At 43.8% G+C, this 25314-nt stretch overlaps 1 protein-coding gene across 4 annotated transcripts; it reads right to left on the minus strand.

The window, feature by feature from the left end:
- Nucleotides 1-4727: 4727 nt before the first annotated feature.
- Nucleotides 4728-24865, minus strand: wls (Wnt ligand secretion mediator). Of its 4 annotated transcripts, none has more exons than XM_047590092.1 (13): nucleotides 24478-24865; nucleotides 20612-20884; nucleotides 16863-16987; nucleotides 15898-16059; nucleotides 15669-15805; nucleotides 12862-13030; nucleotides 11538-11651; nucleotides 9664-9761; nucleotides 9411-9474; nucleotides 7993-8136; nucleotides 7767-7850; nucleotides 6886-7039; nucleotides 4728-5685 (listed from the first exon to the last, which is right to left on the minus strand). In XM_047590092.1, exons 1-13 carry the CDS (start codon nucleotides 24581-24583, stop codon nucleotides 5576-5578), a joined length of 1740 nt encoding a protein of 579 aa, XP_047446048.1. In that variant the 5' UTR covers nucleotides 24584-24865; the 3' UTR covers nucleotides 4728-5575. The 4 variants fall into 4 exon arrangements, with proteins under 4 accessions (XP_047446048.1, XP_047446047.1, XP_047446051.1 ...); XM_047590091.1 differs by having other exon boundaries at nucleotides 6871-7039; nucleotides 24478-24860; XM_047590095.1 differs by lacking the exon at nucleotides 11538-11651 and having other exon boundaries at nucleotides 24478-24861.
- Between the last annotated feature and the right edge of the window lie 449 nt (nucleotides 24866-25314).

Here is a 25314-nt window from a genome sequence, read left to right on the forward strand (position 1 = left end):
CTAGATTCCAAACTGTGGAATCTGAATATCTGTGCGACGATCCACATAAGCCCCTCCCCTCGCCTGCCGTATTCAAAGAGCGGAATTAGTGTGGACGATATGCATGAAATTCTCATTCAATTATCTGGAAGATCAAATAAAACATATTTACGGGCCATATAACCGTACCTGATGAATCATACCGACATGCAACGGCTCGATCAAATCACAGAAACTGTCTAGCTGACCTGTCATGAATCAAATGTATCATCGGATTCTTAATCTCGTTTATTTTTCGATCATTAGAGTCCAGTAACAGTCCTGCTTTTTAAGGAGTTATCAATCAACTCATTGATTAGCTGGTAAAGCTGGTAAAATATCAGAACTAGTGAAAGGTGTCGTCTCCAAATGTTTTATTTTATAACCTAGTGACGTAGAGTAAAACAGAGAACAGTCAGAGAAAAAACATCCCAGAGACTATTGAGTGTTTAGAAGAATTACACAACTGTATATTTTAATGACTAATGGAGTGATCTACTGAAACACTTTAAACAGGAAACATCAGAGTCACGCTTTGAAAACGCCTTAAATCAGAAAAAAAAAAAAAACGTTTTTTTATATTCTTACCATTGACGAATCTATTTACAGTTTATTCTATGTCTGACCTGATAAACGAGCCCACGGTCACAATTAAAAAAGCTCCACATCTCACTAATTAAATAAGAAGCAGAGGGAGCAAATATTTGTGTGCTCACCACAATCATTTAGATAGCTGAAAGTTTAACTTTCTGTTGATCAATTAACTGGGTCATTTTTTTGCAGCTGTAAACAGACTGAAACACCCACCCAGTGTTTCCATGAGTGTGTAGCTACAGTATTATTATATGAGTCAGAAAACGAGAGGAGGGAGAGTGTGAACGCACCCTTTGATGAGGACCAACGTATACTTTAGACTTCAGATCCTTTTAGAAACATATACTTTGCTTCTTGGTCCGTCGCGTTTGTGTGTGTGTGTGTGTGTGTGTGTGTGTGTGTGCAACATGTTGAGAAAATCAGTGAATCACTTGGGCCGGTACGGAAGTGGTGAGTTCATTGTGAAGACACTGAGGCAAGCACGTGCAGGCACGTACACACACCGACTCCTGCTCCGCACCGCGGGGAATCCACAAACGGCACAACGAGGAGACAGATCATGGCCGTTCAGAGGCTCAGACAGACAGACAGACAGACAGCGGCCATCGCGGCGTCTTCCTCCCTCCTGATCCCGGCCTAGGGGCTTGTGGAGAGCTCCTCTGCTGAGCTGCTGATCGAGTCGGGCAGCATTCTGTGTCACAGGAGATGCAGGCCACCTCTTCCAGAGCAGCCTGCTAGCTACTAAGACATTAGAGCCTTGGTTACAGCTGCACGCCCCGCGTCCCACGTGACCCCAACAGTTCATTCTCTGTCCCAGAAGTTGACAAAAAATAAAAAATAAAAAATAAATAATCGATCCTCTGCTCAGACTGTACGAGGAGCTCCGTTCCCCGGGCCCTGTCTCGTCTAATCCTTGCATTAAGCAGGACATTGTTCCCATCTCGACCACCTCCACCCCCCCCTCCTTCTGTTACTAATCAATTTACATGCACCACACATCACGTTAAATCCTGCCAGCAGTCCGGGCTAGCCTGCTCACACAAGTACAAATGCAGCTGTGCCGGCAAAGCCGCTAAAAGGACGGGTTATGAGTCAGGGTTCATGTGTCTACACCTTAATATATAAAAAAAAAAAAAAAAGCCACTACAACAAACATCATCTTATTTATGTCCTAACATGTCAAGGAACAGTTCTTGAGAATGTACAGACACCAGGGGGGTGGGTGGTAAGTGCTGGTTTCAAGGAAGTGCAGCAGACAGCCTTATGACCAGACCCGGGCAGCGCAGCACAAGGCCGCTGTTCATGGGCTGTCTCTCTCTAATGAAACAACATAAGGATGCATATTCCCGCCGTTGCCATGACAGCAGCGGACGCACACGCACGCTGACACGGATCTCCCTGCACTTGTTCCCACCTTTGCCTCTTCACCTCTCCCTGATCCCGAGGAACTTCCTCTTGGGCTGGTGCCCATCACGGAGCCGTCCTTCAAAATAAGACTTGCCTCCCCCCCCTCTCCGAGGCTGAAGGAAATGTGTGATCCTCGGCTTCTCAGTGTGTGTGTGTGTGTGTGTGTGTGCGCGGCGTGACCCACTCATGTCAATGGGCATCGAGAGGAGGCTTTGATGGCGGTGAATGGGGTACTAATGAGTTGGCCTTATCAATGGCCGGTCTGTGTTCTGTCCTCCTAATGGCCAGGGGACATCAACAGAGCTGCTGAAGGAAGGAAGGCCCCATGTAAACATCTGAGCCATCACACCAGAGCCCTGATCCAACTGGCTCACGGAGGGACACAATGCCGCAAAGCATTTACCTGTTGAATCAATGACATCACATGTGAAGGAGGTGGCTGGGTGGTGTGTCTTTTTTTTTTTTTTTTTACACGCTGTTCTGCTCTGGAATAAACCTCGCTTTTGCTTTTCTAAATAAATCACTTTATGGCAAGCAAAGTAGGTGGGGCCTTTTGGGAACAATCAGGGCAGAAGGCCCGGAGAGAGACGCACAGCGGAGACCTGGGTGAGGAACGATCAAGCTATCACCTGTTGAACGGCACGTTCGCGAAAGCGGCGGATCCCGTGTGAATTTGGAGCGACAAAGTGTGGAAAACGAACCAGCGCTGGGTGTGAAAGTGGCGGCGGCTCGGCCTGAGACAGTTAGGAGACAGTAAACATGTCTCTGAGCGCAGGAGCAGACCGAGACCAACTGTTGCTCCACGCAAATACACACTCGAGTCAGTCTTACCTGGCCGGTGTAGTGTACAGTCAGGTGTAGCCGTGTCTCCTTCCACTGAAGCCAAACTGTATCCGTCAACAGACTGGGAGGAGACCTTTCCCTCTGCTCTGTGGCTCTCGGCGCAATGTCACAACTACACTAATGTGTTTACACCATGGACCGAGGAGGAGAATAAAAAATAAAAAATAGAAAAACAGCTGAACCTTCCTGTCGACTTCAACGCCGCCGATTCGCACCGCTTTCGGTTTCCGCCGAGGGTTTACGTTAATGCTTGAGTGTCGTTTACTTTTTCTGTTTAAGGCAGTCTCCCCCCTCTTCTTTCCTTTTCCTCCTCCACTCGGACGCTTCGCGACGAGAACAGCCGAAATGTTTCGGGAGGAGGGAGGCGGACCGACCGAGGAGGAGGCGGTAAGTTAACCCCCGTCCACACGTGTACTACTTCCGGAGATCTCCCCCAATAAACGTCTGCGCTTTAAAGTATACGGGTCATGCACTAAACCGCTGTGAATAGAAAATGATGCATTTGCATCGTGCACAATTTATATATAATGTAAGAAAATCCTTAGAATTTTTTCAGAATAGTTGCAAACGAGCCTGTTCTGGGTTTCAAATAGTCGATTTAAACGTGTATTTTTCTGTTGCATAAACTAAAACATCCACCTGCAGATATAAATGTTTCAGTGTGAGCAGCAACACAGGAAATTTACATTCATGGTACTTTTACACCTACAACCTCTGGGACCAACATACAAAATCACCTACCACTAAGGTACTAGTGAAATCTAATGTAAAAGTTGTTCAGTTAGTCTTAGCTTAATGAAGCACATTGCTATCACTCTTAAGTTTTGTCAAGTTGTAAGGAATGGATGCAATGGCTCCAGACTGAGAGTCTGAAACCAGTGAGGAGTCAGCCTGCTACGAGATGAGCTTTTCTGAACTGAGCAACAGGTAATGTTAATGCATGGCTTTATAAAGGGTTCACTGAATAGGATATAATGATATAATAATGAGACAAGTTGTTTGTCATAGAATATCAAAATATGCAAATGTGTGTTGGTGTAGTATTCATTTACCAATACCATCTGTATACTGGGTCGTGGTGATGCCACAGAACTAAGTTATGCACCAGTATTAGTTATTAGTTTTATTTATTTTTTCTGATGTGGCAGCAATGTGCTACCGTAGTTATGGTATTCAGCATTAGTTTCAAATAAAGGGGCTAAATCTGCTGTTTTCATTTCCAAAGCTGTAATAGTACTGTAGTACTACTGAATTATATTATGTTTTGCAGACACACACATATACATATATATATTTAAATAACAAGTTCTCTAGTGTTTAATTCAATCCAACTGCACCACAAACTACATCTTCCACAATTATCATAGAGCTGAATCACCACAGTTTTAACGTAAACTGAACATTATAACAGCCACAAAGTGGGACTTGGTACAGGACACTCATTTTAGAAAGCATTTGTTTTCACTAGTGTACCCGGTGTACTGGTAAGAAAGTGTATGCAAGCGTTCAAAAAGCTGTCACTGAACATAGTGAATGTTTAACAAAATACCCTTTTTCAGATTCATTAAACCGTACAGAAACTGAACTTCCTGTGTAACAATACATCTCCGTTAACTTGACTGACATGAATAAAGTGAACCCAGGCTTGTTGTTCTGCTGTCAGCCTTTCAGAGGCGCCATTTTCCCACTGAATACACGTCCACTTTTAGACTCAGATCACACCCCATTCAAGGCAACTGATTTTATATATATATAAAAATCCTTGTTGACCGTTTTTATATTCAGTCTTGCAAAAAAGACATGTGGTATTCAGCCCACAGGCCTCAAACTTTCAGAGCAAAAAACCACAACAATACACAAACCTATTAAGTAAAAGTTTTTTATTTAAATTAGCATAAAAAGAAAAGAAACTAAACTAAAAACCATGTGTAATAGGCTACAGTCAACTTCAAAAATATTGATGGAGCTTGACGCTTGGTACATTTTGTGAAGCTGAAGACGAGCACTTTATAAAAAATAGATATCTACATTGTAACATGATGAACGTACAGTATGGATTTCCCAAAGTGGCTATGTGGTCTGTACATTTCCCCCAGTGATATATATATATATAAAAAAAAAGAACTTGAAAGACTAAGAGTGACAGCAGTACTCCACCATGATCTACGTTTTTTATGACAGGTCTGAAGGCCTTGAAAGAGAATATCATGAAACCAAGTGGCTAAAACGTCCTGCTGTCCATCATTGTCACAAACGACACCGCTTAAGCTCTGCACTCGAAAAAGAAGAGTGTGACGGCTGCTAAATGCAACTTCTACCATCAAGAAATGCTTCTCTTTACGCTCAGATCTCTTTATGAAGCGGATTTCCAGTACCTGACTTGGAGTAAAATGCATTGTGCAACATTTACAAACACAACATAGTTTACGTAAGTATGAAATGCAAGAAATTTCACAATGAAATGGGGAGGACTGATAGGAGTGTTGACATTCAGCCTTTACAATAGAGACTTTGGGAACAGAAAGGCATGTAAACAAGCTCAGGGTTTGGTGCGAGAGAGAGGGCAGCAACCGTGGGACTGGTAGTTGCATGCAAGGTGGATCGTTGAAGCCATTTTAGGGGCCAAGGGACATTAAGAGAAAAGCCTGCTTGATTACACATATATATCTGGAGCAGTAGGTAGTAGATGGGAGTCTCAGTGACAGTGTTAAATCTATTCCTGGGCCTCTTTGCCAGCCATCTTATAGATCTCAGTAGGGCCATCGACGTGGGTGATGGTAGTGGTCAGCTGGATGTCCTCTCCACTGTTGGCTCCAGCGTCACCTGCACACACGGACAAGAAATTGCAGTCAAAATTTTGAAAATCTAAAACTTCTGAAAATTATTTTATTGGGAGATTATCCCTAAATACAAAGACATTAAATTCAGTGGTTGGACATGCTAGTCTCAGACATTTAAGGAGAATATCTAGCACACAGGGACATTCACTGTGAAGTATTGTGATCTGGCCGATCTGATTCTGGTGCGGCTACAGCTGATTGAACGTTTAACCTTGTGCACTAGCCTGCCGAGCAATGCCATTGAGGAAATGCCTTCTGAAACAATCAGTTTCTGCAGAGTGCATCGCCACAACATATAATTACATTTCTGGAGAAGTGCGTCAGATTATAGCGTAGCGTCTGGAGCTCAGACATAGAAGTAAAGCGCAGTTGTAAATCCAACAGAACTTAAATTTATTGGCATCAGCAACCAACTGCAGTCCTCTTCTCTACGTCCCTTTCAGGGCGCCGCACTCATCTCTATCACCACAGACAACAATGCCTTGCGAGTAGATTTAGCTTAATTTCATTAACATAAACACTTCCAGCCTGCTACAGTCCAAAGTGAGACTCGAGTGCTGAAACTGTAAATCAACACGGAGAGACTGGAACTTGGAGAGAGCGGCCCCTCCCATGAGACTGCCTGACGCACATCAGGGAAAGCTTCCAGATCTTCAAACCCTCTTTTTCTCTCCCAGTGTCACTGACGTCAGGAGATGGATGGATGGTTTTCATTACTTCCACCCTCCTTTCCCCACCCCTTCTCTCCACCGTTCCCCTCCTTTCTGCCTGGAAGGCCGCCTGGTGTCCATTAGAATCACCCTCTTGGGCCAAAGAGACCCTTCTTTCCCCTGGGAATCTGGGTCCTTCTCAGTCACTTCACCCCCCTCCCCTCCCCTCAAAACAAACTTTAGATGAATAGCCGGCTTCACAGAAGAAGACAGACACTTGCTCCTTTCAGAATGAAGTGGGAGCCACTGAGCACACTAATGAAATTTAACCAATTTAATAACAGCAACGCAATTAGAAAATAATCACGTTAGCGTTCGATTCTATTAGCACCTAGAGGTACGTAATACAAACGAACTGTGATCACCATCTGATGATGGCATCGTTGTGGCGCTACTGTGTGAACAAAGACGGTCCTTGAATCGTGTTTATCTTAAAGCCAGCAGAAGTCTGTAGTTACCGGTGATGCACTGACCACTCGACTGCTCGTCTCCGTAACGTTTGTGGGACGGCGCGTAGAGGAACATGATGGCGAAGACGTACAGGTTCCACATGCCGTAGATGCCAGTGAAGAAGGCGCTGTTCACCTGGACCGTGTGCTCCCCCCAGTGCCAGTGGCCCTCATTCACCTGGACAAACACACATTTTGTTTTTTTTAAGGTTAGTTTCTTTTGATCACAAAGTTGCATGACAGGTAGTAAAACAGCTTTTATCGGAACTGTAGAATATACAGAGTACGCTTCACCCCTCAGGGTTTTCTACATTTCTGCATGAAAATGACTCAGCAGTTTTCAAACAAAATTATGCTTTACTATTTGTTTATTCTGGAAAAGTACCCAGTATTACATATCTGACAGTTCTAAAAGTAAGTGAACCCATGAGATTACAAGTTAAGTTCAAGGCCATGTTTAATGAGCCTTAGGTGTTATTCACTGCCCTGTTTTGTTAAAAAAAAAAAAAGAAATGATGTTCACACGTTTTTGGAAGTATATGATGGCACGGACAAAGGAGCATCTCAAAGGAGTTGCTGTTGATCAAAAGGTTATTTCTGTTTCATTTCGCAGTGGGACTACTGTTAGGACTGGTGTAAAAATCCACTTTAGTTTTGAAACATTTTTATACAGAAATGTAGAAAATCCTGAGGGGCACAAATACTTTGAAGCAGCACCTTATTCTTTTTAAATGACTGAAGCTATACTATGTATATTTTTTAGAGATGTGTGAATCTTGACCTAATCCTGTAAATACAATATTTTTTTCATTAGATTTCATCAGATTGAAGTTTCTTATTAGATATTTATCCCACGTCCTTCTAGACAGAAGCACCACTTTAATCGCATCATAAATGAGACTCACCTGACTGATGATGAAGAAGATGACAGTCATGGCAGCACAGGTTAGAGTGACCAGCATGAGGAACTTGAACCTGAAAATGAGACCCTAAAGGGACATGAAGGGGACGACTTAGTGGCGGCTCACTAAACGTGCACCTTTGCGCCATAATGACCGACCTGATGTGTGTCTGAAGAGCAAATTTGGACATGAAGACACAGCAGTGACAAATTAACAAAACCTCACACACCTCGTAATGCAGACGTCTGGCTTTTGACATGGCAGGCAGGGACATCCTCTTTCCGCTGATATTGCGGAAGACTTGAAAAACCATGAAGCAGAGGAAGAGAAAGTACAGACAGGCGCAGATTCCTGCCACAATGATGAATGCCATCTGAGGAAATGTCAGTTAAGGAAGCATGAGCCAGTGAGTATAAAGGTAATACATATGAAGGTTATGCAAATATACATTTAGAAACTAATGCATTTGCTTTAGTATCATAACAATAAACCTATACAATATAAATACATACCGTACAGTTATGTGTACCATGTACAAAACCTTCAGAGATTTCATGGTACTCTACAGTACAGTAGAATCTTGTCAGTGTGTGGTCTTACAGATCACTGATGCTCCTAATGTTTCCCAACTCCACGACTTTGCTTTCACACCTAATGTGTATTTTATAGTACGGTGACACACTGAAAGCGTAGCTACACACTCTACACTGTAACTTTACTACACATCGCAGCTGTGACTGGTCTAACATGCATTTCCATGTTCGTGTGACTCTGTGGGCAAACGAGCACAGAAAGTTTTCCTTAGTGTCACTAAAATCACTGCAGAGCTGAACACAGAGAAGACGTCCGAGTTGATGAGAACAAACTGTTGATCGATGTTTGTTACCATCTCCAACACCAGCGGCTCAGTTCCACTCAGTATCGTGTGACGTCTCAACATAGCTGGCCAGTCGCCACCTAGTGTTTTGGAGGTGTAATTACAGAACATTTGGCCGCAGCAGCTCACATGTGTAAATGCTTTCATCAGCTGGACCCCCTACGCCGTAGCTACACCGTCAATGTGGCGCAGTACTGGAAATTGAGTTTAAGCTGCTAGATCCTAAACAGAGACAGTTTAATCCTCAGGTCGGTTCACGTGGGCTGGTACGTCCAGAACAATCAAACAAATGAAATAAAGCTGAGCCCAAATACAGAGGGTGGTCGTAGGCTGATTACAGTTACTTCCCAGAGCGGTTGGTTTGCAGTGTGAACACACGCCACCAACAATCCAGTAAGACTACCTTATCATTATATAACCAAGACCTTTGTCTAGATCGCCCAGTGAACACAACTTAATTAAATGCAACATTGTAACACCATTACACCAATTACTGCCTGAAACTAAAGGTGTGAAAGCAACCTTAGAAAAACTGAGAACCGAGGCAGTGCCTTCACATATGGCGTCACTGAATAATTTCTCATCATATTAGTCAAGAGATCACAGGTTCCAATTCATGCCAAAACAAACAAACAAACTGGCTGTGAAAGTGAGAAATATCATTTGCCCCTTTTCCACTTTTCATCACCGTCGTCGTTTATGGCTAAATGGATGAATGTAATATTTGACAGGAACCACCGTCTGTCTGAAATACTGTTTAAAAAGGATACAGCCAGTTCAGTCCCAACATCAGACGCCCAGATGCTGTAGAAGGGATTTGTCAGCTGGACACCTCTAGAGAAAGTAAATGAGAAACATTTGTTACTAGGTGTAATTACCAGATAATGAACACAGCAGGTCACAATGAGCAACTAAATATTAATAACAAATAGTTTCACTAATTCATTATGATAATGAATGTGTTATTATAGATTCTAAAATAGGTCCCTTGTTCCAAATTAAACAAAAAACAAACTGTCTCACCTCTCACACATGTCAAAGATAAAGAGGCAGAAGGAGCCAAACACGATGGGTCCGACCTGCTTCCAGTAGACTGAGAAACGGTTCCTCTCCGTCTGGTCCTGAGAAAAGAGCAGAAAACAGACAGGATATACGTCACACACACACACTGTGCCCATCCATTACCATCACAGTCCTTCACGCTGTGGATAACACTGATGTCATTTTCCACAGTAAGCAACCCGTCTCCAAATGAGTGTACGCTGCTTAATGCTATTGATTCTGATGCTTCCACTAAAACAGCAAATGCTGTAGGACAGAACCCGGAACAAACTGCTTTAAGCGTCCAGAATTTGTTAAGCCCTCGTATTAATATGATCAAAACATTTTAAGATGTCAGGACGCAGATCTGATGAGTGAGTTAACATATCTGACCGGAAACACACAGAATGAACCAAACTACACCAAGAAGCCTTAAACTGCAGGTGTCTGCCGCGTCCTGCTGCCTGAAAAGTGTCTAGTGTCTTCAAATCTTCATGCTTTGTTTATGATTTACATTAAAAGCTGAAATTGTACGATTAAAGGGACTCGAAGGACACAAAATGTCTGTCTAATCACTTATGGTGCCATCAGCTGGAGTACATGTACCTAAAAGTTTTTATAATGTACGAAACTACATTTAATTATGGCGCGAAAAGGGAAAGTCACGACGCGGGTATCGCCACAGATCAGCGTCTGGTTTGTCAATTTCTGCTCAAAGAAGAAAAAACAAATTAAAAGAATATGAGACAGGTGTTCTGTTAAACATCGGCTTCAAGTGGCGGTCACTGCAAGGACGACACAGACTAATGCAGATACATCTGATGGACGAATCCACATCAACAGTTTTCCTGCAAAGAGGTTCTGAAGCTCAGTGCGGTGGCTCTGGACGCCATCTTCACAGTAGACGACTCCACTTCACTCCCAGATAATCAGAACAGGGACAAAAAAGGGGAATGGACCGAGGCTGACAGAGGTAGATGATGTCCACAATGGCAGGTAGCAACCTCTGAGGGCACCTGCCTGGCACTCAAAGCACTTAAAGCTTTAATACAATTTAAACAGGCGAGTAAGAAAGATAAATCACCCCGGCCAGGGTAGTTTTTATGAATGAGGAAGTCAGCTAGTGCTCAGTGTAAAAATGGTTTGCTGTCAGAGGCCAGATTTCTACTTTCACTGCAGTATATCAAGCAAGTAGTCTGCACACAAATGTACATAACTGAGACATAATAGAAAAGCAGCAGAGGACTTTATTTAAAAACCCAGAAACTTTTTATGTATGCAATGCCGTTACCTTCGGTTAAGATCCTAACGTTTTTGGAAGGTTACACCTCCACAGTGAGAGGGCAAAGAGAAATTAATCTTTAGATATTCACATAGCCAGAGAACAAAGCAACAAAGAACAGATGTCGAAGAAAAACGGTCCGCACATTTCTCAGTGCCCATAGTCGTAAGCACAAGATGTTATCGACATGAAAACAAGGTGGTAAAAAAGGTCAGACGCTGCCAACAGGGCTGTACAACGAGACACACACGCAAGATTATCTAAGAGCCACGTTCATGAAGAGATAAGAACATGCTAAAAGTCAAAGTGTTAAGAAAGAGATGCAACATCGCCGCCTTGACTGTAGCTAAGAAGCAAATTCGGTCCTTTGCGCACAAGCAGAGCGAAGTCAGCAGGAGAGAGAAGTCTGCAGGCTGCAGTCCAGAGAGCTGAGGAGGGACAAGAGAGACACCTCCTCTGAGGCAGACATGGAGCTCATCGCGTTAACATTCCCTCTGTTCACTAAGAAACAACGTCCGACCGTCTCCATGACTGCCCCCAACACAGGCCACGTTAGATACGAGACAAGAATGACCTGCGACTTATTTGCGGGATGAAGGCCAAGGAGGTTTTTGAAGGCCGGTACACAGATGTCACACATCTCCAGTTGTCCTCCGCCCAGATACCATGCCTCAAAGAACTCTGTCTCCTGGACAAAAATGACAGCGAGATAAGAGGGGCGACACCTTTTTTCCATTAAGAAGGCAGTGATTTGATTTTTAGGTTTTTAAAATGAACTCATAATGGCAGCAGCTTTAGTTTTAGTTAAATCAGAACATGGCCAGTTAATCGGACAGACACGTGAATCGGTGCAGTACAGCACAATACACAGAGGGTGGACAGAGGCGCAAAAGCATGGACAGGTTTCATGAGACTAATGTGCGTCTTCTTACTGAAGACAGGAAATAATATGCACTTAACGAAGAGACTCCGGAAGAATTACTGACCTCTTTACAGCAAAAGTGCCCCAATGTTTAGCTTTGTTCTACTTCCACTGTCATCACGCTAGCTAACGTCATCATCATCATCAAACTGACAACAATTACACGAGGCTAGCTAATAGCTAGCTGGGTCTTCACCAGACTGACCAAAGTATCTGAGGCTTCATCTGACAGATCAGACGTTTAAATGAAATTTATCTTTTTCCTTCAGCACGTACCAGGCTGTATTTTGTGACCTGTTTTATTGCGCATGTTTGTACTGCAGTGACAATGATGAGTCAGAATTTGGCCAAGACTGATTTCCGTTCATCATTCTCTCCTTTGCTGACCCTAAAGAACGTCTTTTTTTATGAAACTATAAAACATAAAAAGCCCACGTTGTGAGGTAAATAGGCCGTATACTAAAAGCACTGGTTTTCATTCGATTAGAATAAAGTGTATCAACAAATAAATACACTTTTATGCTAACAGTGTTGTCTCTTATGCTCTTATGACATCATGGTGTTATTGTAGAGGGTTGTAAATGATGATCTCTGAGTGAGGCGCATTAAAGGTCCCATTCTCTTTCGGTAGTTTGCAAGACTTCAAGATAAGGACGAGCTAAAACAAGCATCCAAGCAACCTCAGCTGATTGCCAGGTCAAAGCTGGTACATTTATTTTAAGATGATTCAAGGAAGAAGAAAATATGCACAGCTGCTGAAGCATTCCTCTAAGCAAGCGTTCGCTCTTGTTTTCAATCCAAAACGCAGTTAATCATTTTTATTTCGCCGCCATAAAAATATCCCAGTTCATCTCTGACGAGTCCTGAAATGCCTTTAAGCGTAAATGGCTGCAAGTGAGATCAGAGTTGGCAAGCGAGCAGGTCAGTCACACAGAGCATGCTAGAGGTTAAAGGGAAGTCCTGCCGTGTACAGTACCATGAGGTGCTCCCCGCAGAAGATGATCCAGAAGGAGAGCAGCATGGAGTAGAAGATGCCCTGCCTGATGTCTCCGAAAAGCAGCATCCAGGTCCAGTTGAAGCCGACGGAGAACCACTCCACTGGGATGTTGATGAACGTCATGGAGATGCCCAGAGCGAGGATTACCCTGAGAGGGCAAAAAAAAATCATTCTTATTGATAAAGCACCAGAACCAAGTGTGAGAGGAGCATGTGTGGCATCATTAAAGCACACTACACCTCTGCACGTATATGTATTTACATGCACTCATTTTCCAGTTCATTTTGTACACCAGCAAAACAAATTCACTCTAATATAAGAGGCCTGCACTAAATCTGGGCCCCATGAAGGTTATGGCATTCAGCATTTGTTTAAAATAACCGAGTTGTTGATTCAACTATTGACACGTATATGTTTCTATTATCCATTTTCTATTATCCATCCATTCTATCCATTTGACAATGCCTCAATATTAGATAGTCAGCAGAGTAGTCTAAATAAAATAAACACTTTAGTGTATAATTAAATCCAGGTTAACAGCGCCACAAACTACAAAATGATGATACAGTTGAGTCACCAGCTTTCTGTTTTCAACATTAACTGAACATTATAACAGTCATGAAGAGAGTTTAATAGTTAATTTCCCTTCGGGAATGAATAAATTAATCAATCTATCTATCTATCTATCTATCTATCTATCTATCTAGATATATACAACTGATCTATTGACGCTTGAACTTGTTACACTCAAATGTATAATTCCCTAAATGGATAAGAATAAACCAGCTCCAACCTGAGGATTTATTCAGTCAATATTAAAAAACTGCATTCAAATGTATCTTTAACTGAGAGCCCTTACGTACATTCACATTTGTATATTCAGCACTTTTTTGATGCTAGTAGCGTTTTAGGGCAAGGCTACATCTACAGTTGCTGAAGCGTGCTCATTAGATCTCAGGATATTATTGATCAGAATATCCATTCTACTCCAGCCACAGTATGCCCCCACAGAACACTGGTCCATCCAATTCTAAATAATTCACCTCATTATCACGGCCCAACTCCCCCCCAACCGCGAAGTCCCAACATTTAGAGAGAAATAAGAACTAGCAACAGTCAGCACACACAGAGAGACAAAACAGAGCTCGTCTTCCCTGCGACTGCAGCAGGTCCCTGCATGCCGCCGATAGATGAAAGGACGATCGTAAATAGACTGTACGGAGGGCAAAGCAGAGCTACAGCGTGTGCGTGTTAAACAGGGAGGAAAAAAAGATGAAGGTGACCTAAAACATGCGGGTACAAACAGTGTAGGTAACACAAGGAATGTGGTACAAGTTCTAAGCAGCTCCACCAGACAGTCTGTCAGCATTGTTCTGCAGCGAGAACTGAGTGGAACCACATTCGACTGGTATGCAGGGAATGTGTCGTTAGCCCCATCAGCAAACACGCAGCAGAGCTGGGACTCGTGTGTCTGGCTGAATGTGTGGAACAAGACAAAAGAGGGTCTGGTAGCAAAATCCGTAAAACTAACGTGGTACAGGTCTTAAAAAGGAAAAGACGAAGGTGCAGCTAGGAACATGAATTATGTCTGCATTCCAGTTGTGTGTCCACTTCTGTGACACATTTAACAGAACCACAGCCATTATTGATGTTATTAATCCCACTAAAGCCGTTCCTGCAAAGACAGGTCATAAACGCCTGCTGCATTCCAGAGAAAAGTACAGCTTTAACACAACTTTCTAAAATGATTCACCTTTAAAAACCGTTTCTTCACTTTGTTGCATGGCATCATCCAGAGCCATTTGCCACTTTGAGAGTTCACTCTCACATCTACCCTCTAAGATTTGAGGAAGTCTGAGGTTTACCATCCTGACACTTCTGTGGGCTAGCATGACAGGAGACTCTGGTAAAGCTTTTACAGCATGAAAAAATCATCCCCTGTCCGCAAATAGGGTACGAGTCGCACTTCCTGAAAGCCTGCTGTTCAACTGGGAATGAGGGCCTTGAGCCGGAAAAGACAGGGGCAGAGAGACGGTGACTGCGCGTGGATGTGTGCATGTGGTGTCTTGCTGGCTGGTGTGTTCCTCTCCTAAATGTGTGTGTGTGTGTGCAGCATGTGTCAGTTGAGTGCTAGCTTGCAGATTTTGTAACGCGTTTCACGCTCCGCCAGGCGCTTCCTGCGGCGCAGAACGCTGCCACTTACTGATCCGTCTTCCCAGCACAGCGGGGGGTTAGACAAACACCGTGCTCTGAGCGCGGCTTCAACTTTTCACAGCGTGGCATTCAACCCATCTGCTCCAGGAACTGTTACCTGTATTTAGGCTCACATTTCCATAGGAATTAATATGAGTATTGTATGTTTTGAGTCTTCCCTTCTGTAATAAACCCAACTTTTATCTTATGAAGCCAGAAACTGTCGCGTCGCTTTGTTTTATGTTTCCTGTGCTTGTCTGCTCACAATGACCTGTTACCTGTCGAGTGTGAACTGCTGATGTTCACAGATAACGTTCCTCCTGATGAACAACAGCCTCTGATCTCAGTGACCTATACTGCACAGGGTTAGCTTGACCTACTTGTACATTTCATCCATAGTTAATATGTGCTTTCACAGAGTAGACGCAGTGAAGCAGAGCCACCGAGCTTATAATCAGACTATTAATGTCACTTTTATGATGTATCCTTCATTACCACTAAACCAGAAGCAAAGTGAGACAGAGTTCTTATGATCTTCACCAGTTTCATGAGGATTAGAGTCACTAGATCACTAGATGAGACAGCGGCCTTACTTCTCCAGCAGGACGGGAGGCCTGCTCATCAGGGTGATGCGTCTCCAGTACCAGATCATGATGATGAGGATGCTGGGGGTGAGAAACGTCTTCATGGCGAACCAAACTTTGGTGAAGCCTCCGTTCTGATGGATGCTCTTGGAGGGAGAAAAACAAAACACAATCGTCTCTTTGTGACACTGTGTGACGTTGACCCGGACGGCCGAGGCGGCTCACGGTGAAAACTCACAACGAGACGAATGTCTTTGATCTCCCCGATCCCGACGTTGACCTTCTTGCGCTCATTGACAGGCAGGCGGATGTTCAGGAGATAGTACTTGTGGCCGACGCTCCCGACCTCCATGAAGGGCAGCAAGTCACACTCGTAGTAACGGCCCTCGTTCTCAAAGGTCTGGAGGACACGCAGGGAAACACAGGTTAAAACAATGCAGTCAGAATAAAAAGACTTCTTACTAACTGCTGTCAATAACATCATAGAGATCCCTACGTAATGTTTTGATCATTCAAGTTATCTTTACCCAAGTTTTTGTGCAAGCTGATAACGCAATATATCACAATAGAAATACATTAGTGTATAACTTATATAGTCTGTTTCAGAGATGAGCTTGATAATAAACTTAAGCTTTGGTTCAGAGACTTTTTCACATTATGCTCTGCGGCTCCTTTTACGCGTCTAGCTATGGATATCTCAGTGTGGCTCTTTATTAAATATTTATGTTTTGGCAGCCTTTAACGGCCTCAATTTCCCGTTTTCAAAAGATAATTGCGGCTAAATGTCCTAGAACGGACAGAAGAGTCGAGCTCATGAGAGAGTAGGAAGGTTGCGGCTTGCTCAGACATGTCTGTAACAAGGGCAGACAGACAGGACTGAACAGAGTAGACGGACAGACACAATTACACACCAGAACGCTCAAAAAACAAAAAAAACATTAGCACATTAGCAGCGCTGCTGAATTTTATGGTGGCCACAACAACTAAAAGCCTGAATCTGTGTCTGAGAGCAGGAATTTTACAACTGTTGTTTCACTTTTATAGCAACTGCTGCAGCAGATGGAGAGTAATTGGCCTTATTCTTACAGAAGAAACGCGTAATGATCGGCAGACACAGACCTGGCGCAGCTTCTGCTCCTAGTCAATAAAATAAGATACGTTTGAAAATCTGAATATGAATTAACGTGAAGCACGTGTGTTCACCTTGTCAGTAGTGAAGTTACAATTCAGCTTCCTCTGTTCAAAAGAATGAGCCATCTCCGTCCATTCGCTGACCGTGTCGTCTCTGTAGGCCAGGCCCACGTCAATGGTGACCAACGCTCCATCGTCTGGACAAAAGATTTACCACAGCAATAGTTCACTTTCAGGTCAATGTTATAATCTGCAGACACATAGTTGTATCAGAGTTTTTTATACATAATGTATAAATAAATAAATTCACACTCATTAAATTGAGAATTTAAACTTTCGCCGAAATCAATGAATCTTAAAAACCACATGGAGCTCCTGGTGGAGCGCCAACAGACTTTCCTCATGAATGCGTTCTTTGTGAGAACAGAGCCAGAAAGGCCTCCGTGCTCTGATCAGACTAAATATCCTGAGCAGAGCTGAGCTAAATCTGGCAGCACTACCAGTGAGAAAGCTTCATTCGATGCAAAACTAGTGTACGCCCATGAGTGCAGGATGAGTCATCGAGATTCTTGAATCGTTTTTCTTTTTTGAACCTAAAAATGCCACCAAAATAACTGTGTGTGGCCCCAGCATTGATGTGCTGTGAAATACAAGACATGTAAATGAAAACACTTGACACTTCAATGTCAAACTTACTTTGAACTTCACGATTAAACAATAAGAAACAAAGGGAACTGATCTCCAGATTTCCTCCGTTGCCAGTTCATTAGGTACACTAGTTAAACCGAATGCAATCTAATAAAACAGTCCTTTATAATGGTTATATTAAACAGTTTAAGTTTAAATGGTATAAGAAATGTGGTGATTAAATTATGATGATTTTGGAGGATGTGTGTAGTGCTGTTAAACTGGATTTTATTTAGGTTAGACCTCTGAATAAAATAGGGTTATTGTTGTATTAGGAAAATCCATCTGCACAATAATTCATATTCAGATTCAGTACCACAAACCACAGCCCCCAAAATGAAAATACAGTCGCATCAACAACTCCCTCAGCAAACAAGTAGTTGTTTCGTGAAGTAAGGACTTAGTGCAGAGCGGTTACATTAGAACGCATTTCCTATGTCTGTATCTTGATGTGTGTTTAACGAAGACGGTCACTGCACAATTCTGCTACCTGTCATCATCCTCCAGACGTGATGAAATTAAGGCCTGGTGACAGGCGTGGCCTTTTCACTGCCAGCACTGACACCAAATGTTCACTCAGTTTCACCATTTCCGATTTCAACAATGTTTACAAAGTACCACGGGTAGGATGTACATCTTACACAGCGCTGTCAGAAAAAGAGCAGATAGTTTCGAGTGAACTGTTCCTCTAAAAGAGTCACATTCATAGGATTCTTTCTCAATACTGCATGTAAACATGATCAATAACCCAATCTGCTTTCAGTCTTGGCTCAAATCTAGGTGACTCCCTTCTTCGCAATGATTTTCAAGACCTTGAGCTGGCCTCCAACAGCCCCGCCCCTTGAATCCAACAAAAAAAAAAAATCCAAAGCAAAGCGATTAAAACTGCATCTTTAGATCACATTACAAAGCCAAGTGTTCTCTCCTCGAGCCCTCAGAGTGCCTCTTGTACCGTTATGAAACAAGCTGGAATGAAGAGAAAGAAACCCAGTGGCCTGTGCTGTAAGAAAGGGAAAAAAAAAAAAAGAGAGGAGGAGGAGGAGGAAGGGGGAGAGAGGGAACCAGATGAGAACTGGCAGCCGACTGTCTCCGTAATGCCTTCCTCTCTGCCACTGGTCGAGCCAGACGCCCTCAAATGTCACCTCGCTTCATGCAAACATTCCACTCCGATCCAGCGGCCATTGCCACGGAAACTAAGCCTTCTCAACAGCTGTGTTATTGCTGGACCCAGGCCAAAGGGTGCTTTGGTGCCGGGGTGGAGTGGGGCAGGTGGGCGGAGTGGTTAATAAAGCCGTAGCTCTTCTCTGGGAAGAACACTGCTACGCAGATAAGGCAGTCAAGGAAGGGACGGCCTCGTTTGTCATACGGCTGGATCCACCCACCTATGGCTCCGTGTGGTTTGGTCACGATTTAAAAGGCAACTCAGCGGCTCAGTGTTATTAATTAAGGGAGACTCAATCCAACTGTTTCCCTGGGTTCCAGCTTATAAGCATAATTAAATCTGCAACATTCTTTTGATGAAATCGAGATCCCGTATGATAAGATATAAAAAGAATATTTTCAAAATAAAAACCCATGCGTTCCTTAAACCAAATCAGACCATTGTCTTTTACTAATATTCCTACATGACAGTCTTGGCAGTGCTTCCTTTGCTGTACGTCAACACAGAAACTGAATTCTATTGTGTGGGTGTGGGGAGAAAACTAAAGTAAAAACACGTGTTAAAAACGGTCAAATTCTCAAGTTGAAGTTAAAATCCTAAATCTGCTGCACCATCCGATTTCTTCTAATTGTGGCATCTTTAACACTTGGCGTCTCCGTCCACTTGTTCTCTCAGCGCCTCGTTGAGCTCAGAAAGATCTAAATGAGTTGGCAGCACTTGCCAAAAAGATTTGTCTGTGATCCAGGCTGAATCACTGGCTGCTCTGTCAGACGGCCAGAAAGTTAACGACCCGTTGCCCCCCCCCGAAACGTTTCGACTGAGGCCAAAAATGTGGCCAAGTAAAGGATGCTGATGACTACGCCGCTATTCTACCATGACTGTTTCAGACAAACAACACCAGAAAGGTCGGGTCATATAAAACGATACCAGAGATACCACCTTCTCTGCATTTTTACCAATACCTCTCATCACATTGTGGTTATGAAAACAGGCGTACATTGGATTATATCATGGTTTACAATCGTCTTTACATCAGAAGTTACAGCTATGTCGCTCATTAACGTTCCCAGCTACACAATCTGGGCTAAAGCCGTGTAGCTGCGAGCCACCGTTTCCTGCCGAGGCGCTACTGGTGATCCAGTCACTTATTAAACTTTCTCATCCCCTCTCTAATCCCCTCCCTCAGGATCCCGAGCACCCTGCCAAGACACCAAACCCGTCATCTCGCTCCTCCTACCCAGCCTTTATTCATGCGCTTTAACATAGCGGGGTGCAGTCCATCTATCCACCAATGCACTTTGCGAAAATGAAAAAATGGGTTACAGCAAAGTCCATTCATTCTGCCTTCCTACGAGCTCATGGCAAACGATTAGCGTGGGTTAATGGTGAAGGGTAAACATTTTGGTTCCAGCATTGGGAAAATACGTTGATCTCATTGGTCAAAGACAAGCAGCATGAAACCGGGTTGGATTACCTCCCTCCACTCATCCTTATACCTGTCTCAAGTGTGTGTGACAAGCCTATCTACAAAACCCCCCGAGGTCTGCAAGGCTTCGGAGTGCAAACAGCAGGACATCCATCATTGTTTGCTGCCTTTCAACGTAACAAAATCCAATCTACCCATTCCTGAGAATTCCTCAAGCACACAGATAGACGGAAATTAGAATCCAGGATCCTACCGGGACCTCTCATCTTCTAAGGGTGGTGACATAAAACCTAACAATGAGTATTACTGACAACACTGGAACAACTGCATCTTAATATATGATAAGATTCAAAGTGACCATGGATGTGAATATTTCAGGGGCTAGCTTGGTTCGCAAATAACGCAAATATGAAATGCACGACAAGACATTTTCATCAATCCACAGCTTGAAAGTACAATTAACCAGGTTTCCATCTTTTACTCATTGTAAGATTTGCTCAACAACCACTCACATGTCCTGTGAAGCCATGGCTCTCTGGTTCTCACCTATTTGGTTGTGCAGCTTGAACGCGATGTCAAACTGCAAGATGACGACCATGAACTGGAACCACGCGCTCATCTCTTTGTTGGGCATAGGGATGTGGACAGCGAACACGATGTTGTTGGCCTCGATCTTCTTGGCCATGGCCTCGTCGAAGGACCGGATCTTGTCGCACTGGTTGGGACCCCAAGGCATGAACCACTTGGACTCCTGCCGGTGCTTGATCGTGTCCACACACTTGGTGGCCAAGTAGTGGACCGCTGTAGTGGGGCTGGGAGCTGGTGAGACAAATACAACGCAGGAGACGTGTTAGACTGTGTGTCACACTGAAATACTGCAGCAAAGTGTTTCAAGCTCCCACCGAGCCAAATTCACCCTCAAACTAATACATCAAAAAAAAAAAAAAAAAAGTTTAGACAAAAATCAATAAATAAAAGTTGAGCACTGTGGATTTAACATTGACAAAATTAATATCTTAGCAACCATTAGGAACAGTCAGCTGATTGGGTTTGAGCCAAATAAGTCCAAACACTTTGGCGATTACTTTTAGCACTGTTTAGAAAATGCCTGGTAGCAAGGCTCGCTCTCTCTCTGAAGTGATGGGGAGGGAAATTCCTGTAAGCTCTCAGGCACCAATTACACTGTTTACGTATTGAGATTCATGAGCTTGACAAGGCTGGTGTTTGTAGTCTTTACTCACAGGAGTTTTAGTAATGCCTGGGAAAACACAAAAACTCCGCTGTTGTGAAAGTTAGAGGTCTGCTGCGAACGACATCTGAGAGGACAGAGACGCCAGGTGTAGCTTCGGGACAGAACAGACACAAAACAGACTGGCCAGTTTTCACGTAGGGAACATGATGTCACGCAAGGAAGACTGCTCAATTTACCGTGGCCTGGCATTCGACCTAATTTATTGATTTTAACAAACAACGTGTGGTCGTTTAACAGGTAACATTTGGTTTAAACTCAGAAAGATGATAAGATTTGGAACTGATGCGTTTCATTTCATTTCATTTGTCTGTTCTCAGTAGGAGACTTCGGCTGGAGTCGGAAACAGAAGTGAAACACTTTGTATTAGCTCTCCGGTCCATTAGTGTCTCATTAAATCCACTGTATGCATAGCGCACTCCAACTTCTACCTGTGGGATAAACTGAAGGATTCTGTTTTTGCATAAACACCATGTTATGCCTTAACAACTGGTACTGTCAACAATGGCTACTAACAGCATCACAGCGTTTCAGTTCGTGGTAGCTGAACCTGGTCAACTCGTTCTATAAATGCCACTTACTTCTGAAGTATATGGACTGAAGTACAACAAACAATAATCAATGTAGTCACAATTTAGCCTGGAGTAGCCATTTAATTTTATTATTGTTTCAAATAAAACAGGGAAAATAACACCTCCACATGCAACTGGCCAGGCCCACAACTAATCAGAGGAACCAACTACGCATCCTCTTCTCGACTAACTTGCCATTCTTTAAAGATAATTTACCGTTGATATCTTTTAAAGCAAACATAAGCCCACACAAATGATTAGATTGGCTGGTCAGAACAAAAACAGAGCAAATCCAGAAATTTCCCCACTAATGTTTTGGGGGCAGGGAAACTTCCAAGCCAGTCGTAGCCGATGTCCTCAGTCATATATTTAGTTTAATTAATTTTGCCAGCTGCGTTGTAGACAATGCAACCGACTGTGGCATTGGAATGAGATTGATGTTTTATGTGCAAATTCTCACCACATGCCAAATGGAAACTATACACTGAAGTGCAGGGCTGTGAAATGGAATCAGAGGTACCCAAGTTAGAAAACAATGAGCTAATGTGGAACTACGGGGGTGCTTCCCAGAACCTGTCACGGTACTAAACTAAGCAGGCAGACGGTCTTAACAATACAACAAATATACACATGGGAGATATGTAAACCACTGCAGCTAGGACAAACGAATATTTGGTGCGAGGGAACGAAAACTCGCGTTTAACGTCACCGCTCAAGGTTACGCCACACGATTTTCTGGGAATCCTTGTTTTTCACTACATAAAACAGTGGAAACACTCGAAAACACTTGCAACATAAATGGGTGCGCGAGATACACCCACCTATGTGGCAATTATCCATCTTTTCCAACAGTGGAAACACTCCATTGTTGCAGCATAAATGGGTGTCATACACAACTCTTAAATGCCACTAAAAGTAATTTAACGGACGGAAGACCTTGAGCAGATGCTGATCACACTTTAATGAAATAATGGAATATTCCTCCAGCTGTTAACGTGTCAAGTTGTTAGAGACGTTTATAGGGCCTATTATCACTGTTGAGGGTACTTGTCGGATTCATATACGAGTCCGGACTCACGGGGGTGAACACGAAAGGGCGTTTCAGATCCAGCTCATGAAAGCGATTAGTGACATATCTGCGGAGACTGAAAGACGTACCATATATGCAAACACCTCAGGAGGATTAATACTTTTACATTGGTTATTTCAGCATTTCCAAAGGTACAAACCATAAGTGGACAGAAAAGCGAGGTGTTAATCTGAATCATCATGCAGAACTATCTGGTTACTTATCTGAATTTCTAATCGTATGTGTTCACTCATGACAAAGAGCTAAACGGCGGACGCCGCAGTTTACACACCTGTGCGTGTAACAAGAGCTCCACGCCACAATAAAACTCAGCCAGGGCAATTTTAAGAGTGTTAATAGCTGTGTAAAACTGAAAGCACAGAGCAACACAGAAGACACGGCCATCTGAATTAAGCCCAGTTACATCCAGAGCCCCTCGCAGTTCAATTATCCAGCGACCCCGCGAGTCCGGCGGATCACCGGCTCCTCCAGCCTCCACCGCAGCGTGTCCAGAATAATGGCCATCCCCTCAGCCCGATGACCCCATGCCGCGTTCCCGGGTTTGTCGGGAAACAAGGGGAGAAAAACCCCCTTTCTACTCAATTACCCCCGCCGCCCCCCGGGCCACCGAGCAAACACAAAAGGAATCCGGCTTCATTAAAACCATCTCAGCCAGGAATGGACCAAACAAGCTAATTTATCAGCCTTCAGTAGATGGGAGACGGAGTGGAGGACTGCGGGGGGGGGGGGGGGGGGGGGGGGGGGGTGGGGGGACACGGGAGACTGGTGGATGGTTTCCAGACTGAGCGTCTTTCGCGTGAGCTCAACATCCATGACTGAGGGCGCGCATGAGTGGGTGGGTTTGAAGAAACTTGACGGCAACTCCAATACACACCTCAAAGGCAAAAAAATAAAAAAAAATACAACTTTGACAGCTGTGCGCCTCAATGCAAATGAAACTGGGAGGAAGAGGAAGCAACATGAATGCTGTGCCTGCCAGGCGGTAGGGATTTGGGGAGAAGGGGAGACACAGGAGATGAGGGGGGGGAGGAAGGAGTGAAAGGAAGGTAGAGATGCTGCCTGGGGCCCCCACACAGCAGACCGACATTATATATGTGGGGAGGAGGGGGAGGAAAGGGGGCAAGAGAACATTCGAGTTTGGATCAAAGAAGTGGGGAAAAAAAACACAAAGCATTAGTAGGAAATTAACCCGCGAAGTATGGCGTCCTGATATCTTTTCAGCCGAACGCACGAGCCCAGCGGCTGGAGGCACGCGGGGAGTGAACACCTTGACACAAAGCAGTGATTTAGAGGTGACGCTTTGTTTGTTTGCGAAGGTAAAAAACACAGCTAAAAGTTAGCGCCCGTCGTCTTTTGTCTCCATAAAACCCCCATTTCCTGCGTGTTTCTTTAATGAGCCGCGCAGCGAACAACTTAAAACTTTAGCCCTTTTTCCAGACGTTTTTTCCAGCGCGTGCCGAGCGGAAGATAAAAGTGGAGGATGAAGAGGAGAAAAACTTACCAATTAAACCGCCCACCATGAAGGCGAGCGCCTGGAACAAGAGCAGAATAACTCCCACTATCACCAACTTTTTGGTGCTCATGTTCTCTATAATAGCCCCCGCCATCGCGAAGCAAGTGTCGGGGGTGAAAATGTCACACGGAGCGAGAAATAAACAAAAACGTGGCTTGGAAAGAGACGAAAACGCTGCATCCACGGCAAGTAGGAAGGCAAAGCTGGGCCCCCTCCACACCGCTCTGCTCCTGCCTTTCAACTTCGAAGGAGGAAAAAGAGGAGGAAAAAAAAAAACAGGAATCACATGACCAAATAGCGCTCTGCTTTATCCCCGAGCAGCCGACACCAGACCGGGGAAGGATCCGTGGAGCGCCACCGCATTGCAATAGAGGCTGGTAATGCAATGCAGGTTACTGTGTCATTGAATGCCTGTGATAGCGCCCCTGTTGTGCGGCTACAGCCTGCAGGGCTATTTAAAGGCAGGTTTTAGAGGTCCTGTCTCATGTTTGGTGCCCAACACATTGTCCTTCAAAGTCTATTCTCGGCCCGCGTTGAGAATAGATGTGGCTACGGCACTAGATCACAGGATATTCTGCACAGATTTATTTTAGCAGTGTGATACACTTGAATTAAGTGAGTGAGAATGAACCCGGTTCAATAGTTTCAGAGTTCTGTTGAACAACATCTGCAGCTGTAGGTGACTATCTGGATTGACAATAATAGTAATAAATAAAATAAAATAAAATAAAATAAAATAAACAGGATTCAAAATTGAGATGTAACTGCATGCTTTGATGGTTTTCCTTATATATATACTGTAGCTTGTACTCTTACTTCTATCAC

Source organism: Mugil cephalus, chromosome 7, assembly GCF_022458985.1.
Source record: "Mugil cephalus isolate CIBA_MC_2020 chromosome 7, CIBA_Mcephalus_1.1, whole genome shotgun sequence".
NCBI lineage: Eukaryota > Metazoa > Chordata > Actinopteri > Mugiliformes > Mugilidae > Mugil > Mugil cephalus.

Excerpts from the sequence above, each read along its gene's own strand:
- wls (XM_047590091.1), bottom strand. The coding sequence starts at position 24,583 with ATGGCGGGGGCTATTATAGAGAACATGAGCACCAAAAAGTTGGTGATA. Across the intron at positions 16,988-20,611 it reads CAAGCTGCACAACCAAATAG|ACGATGGAGCGTTGGTCACC; the intron begins GTGAGAACCAGA and ends TCTTTTGTCCAG. Across the intron at positions 7,040-7,766 it reads TCTTCTTCATCATCAGTCAG|GTGAATGAGGGCCACTGGCA; the intron begins GTGAGTCTCATT and ends GTGTTTGTCCAG.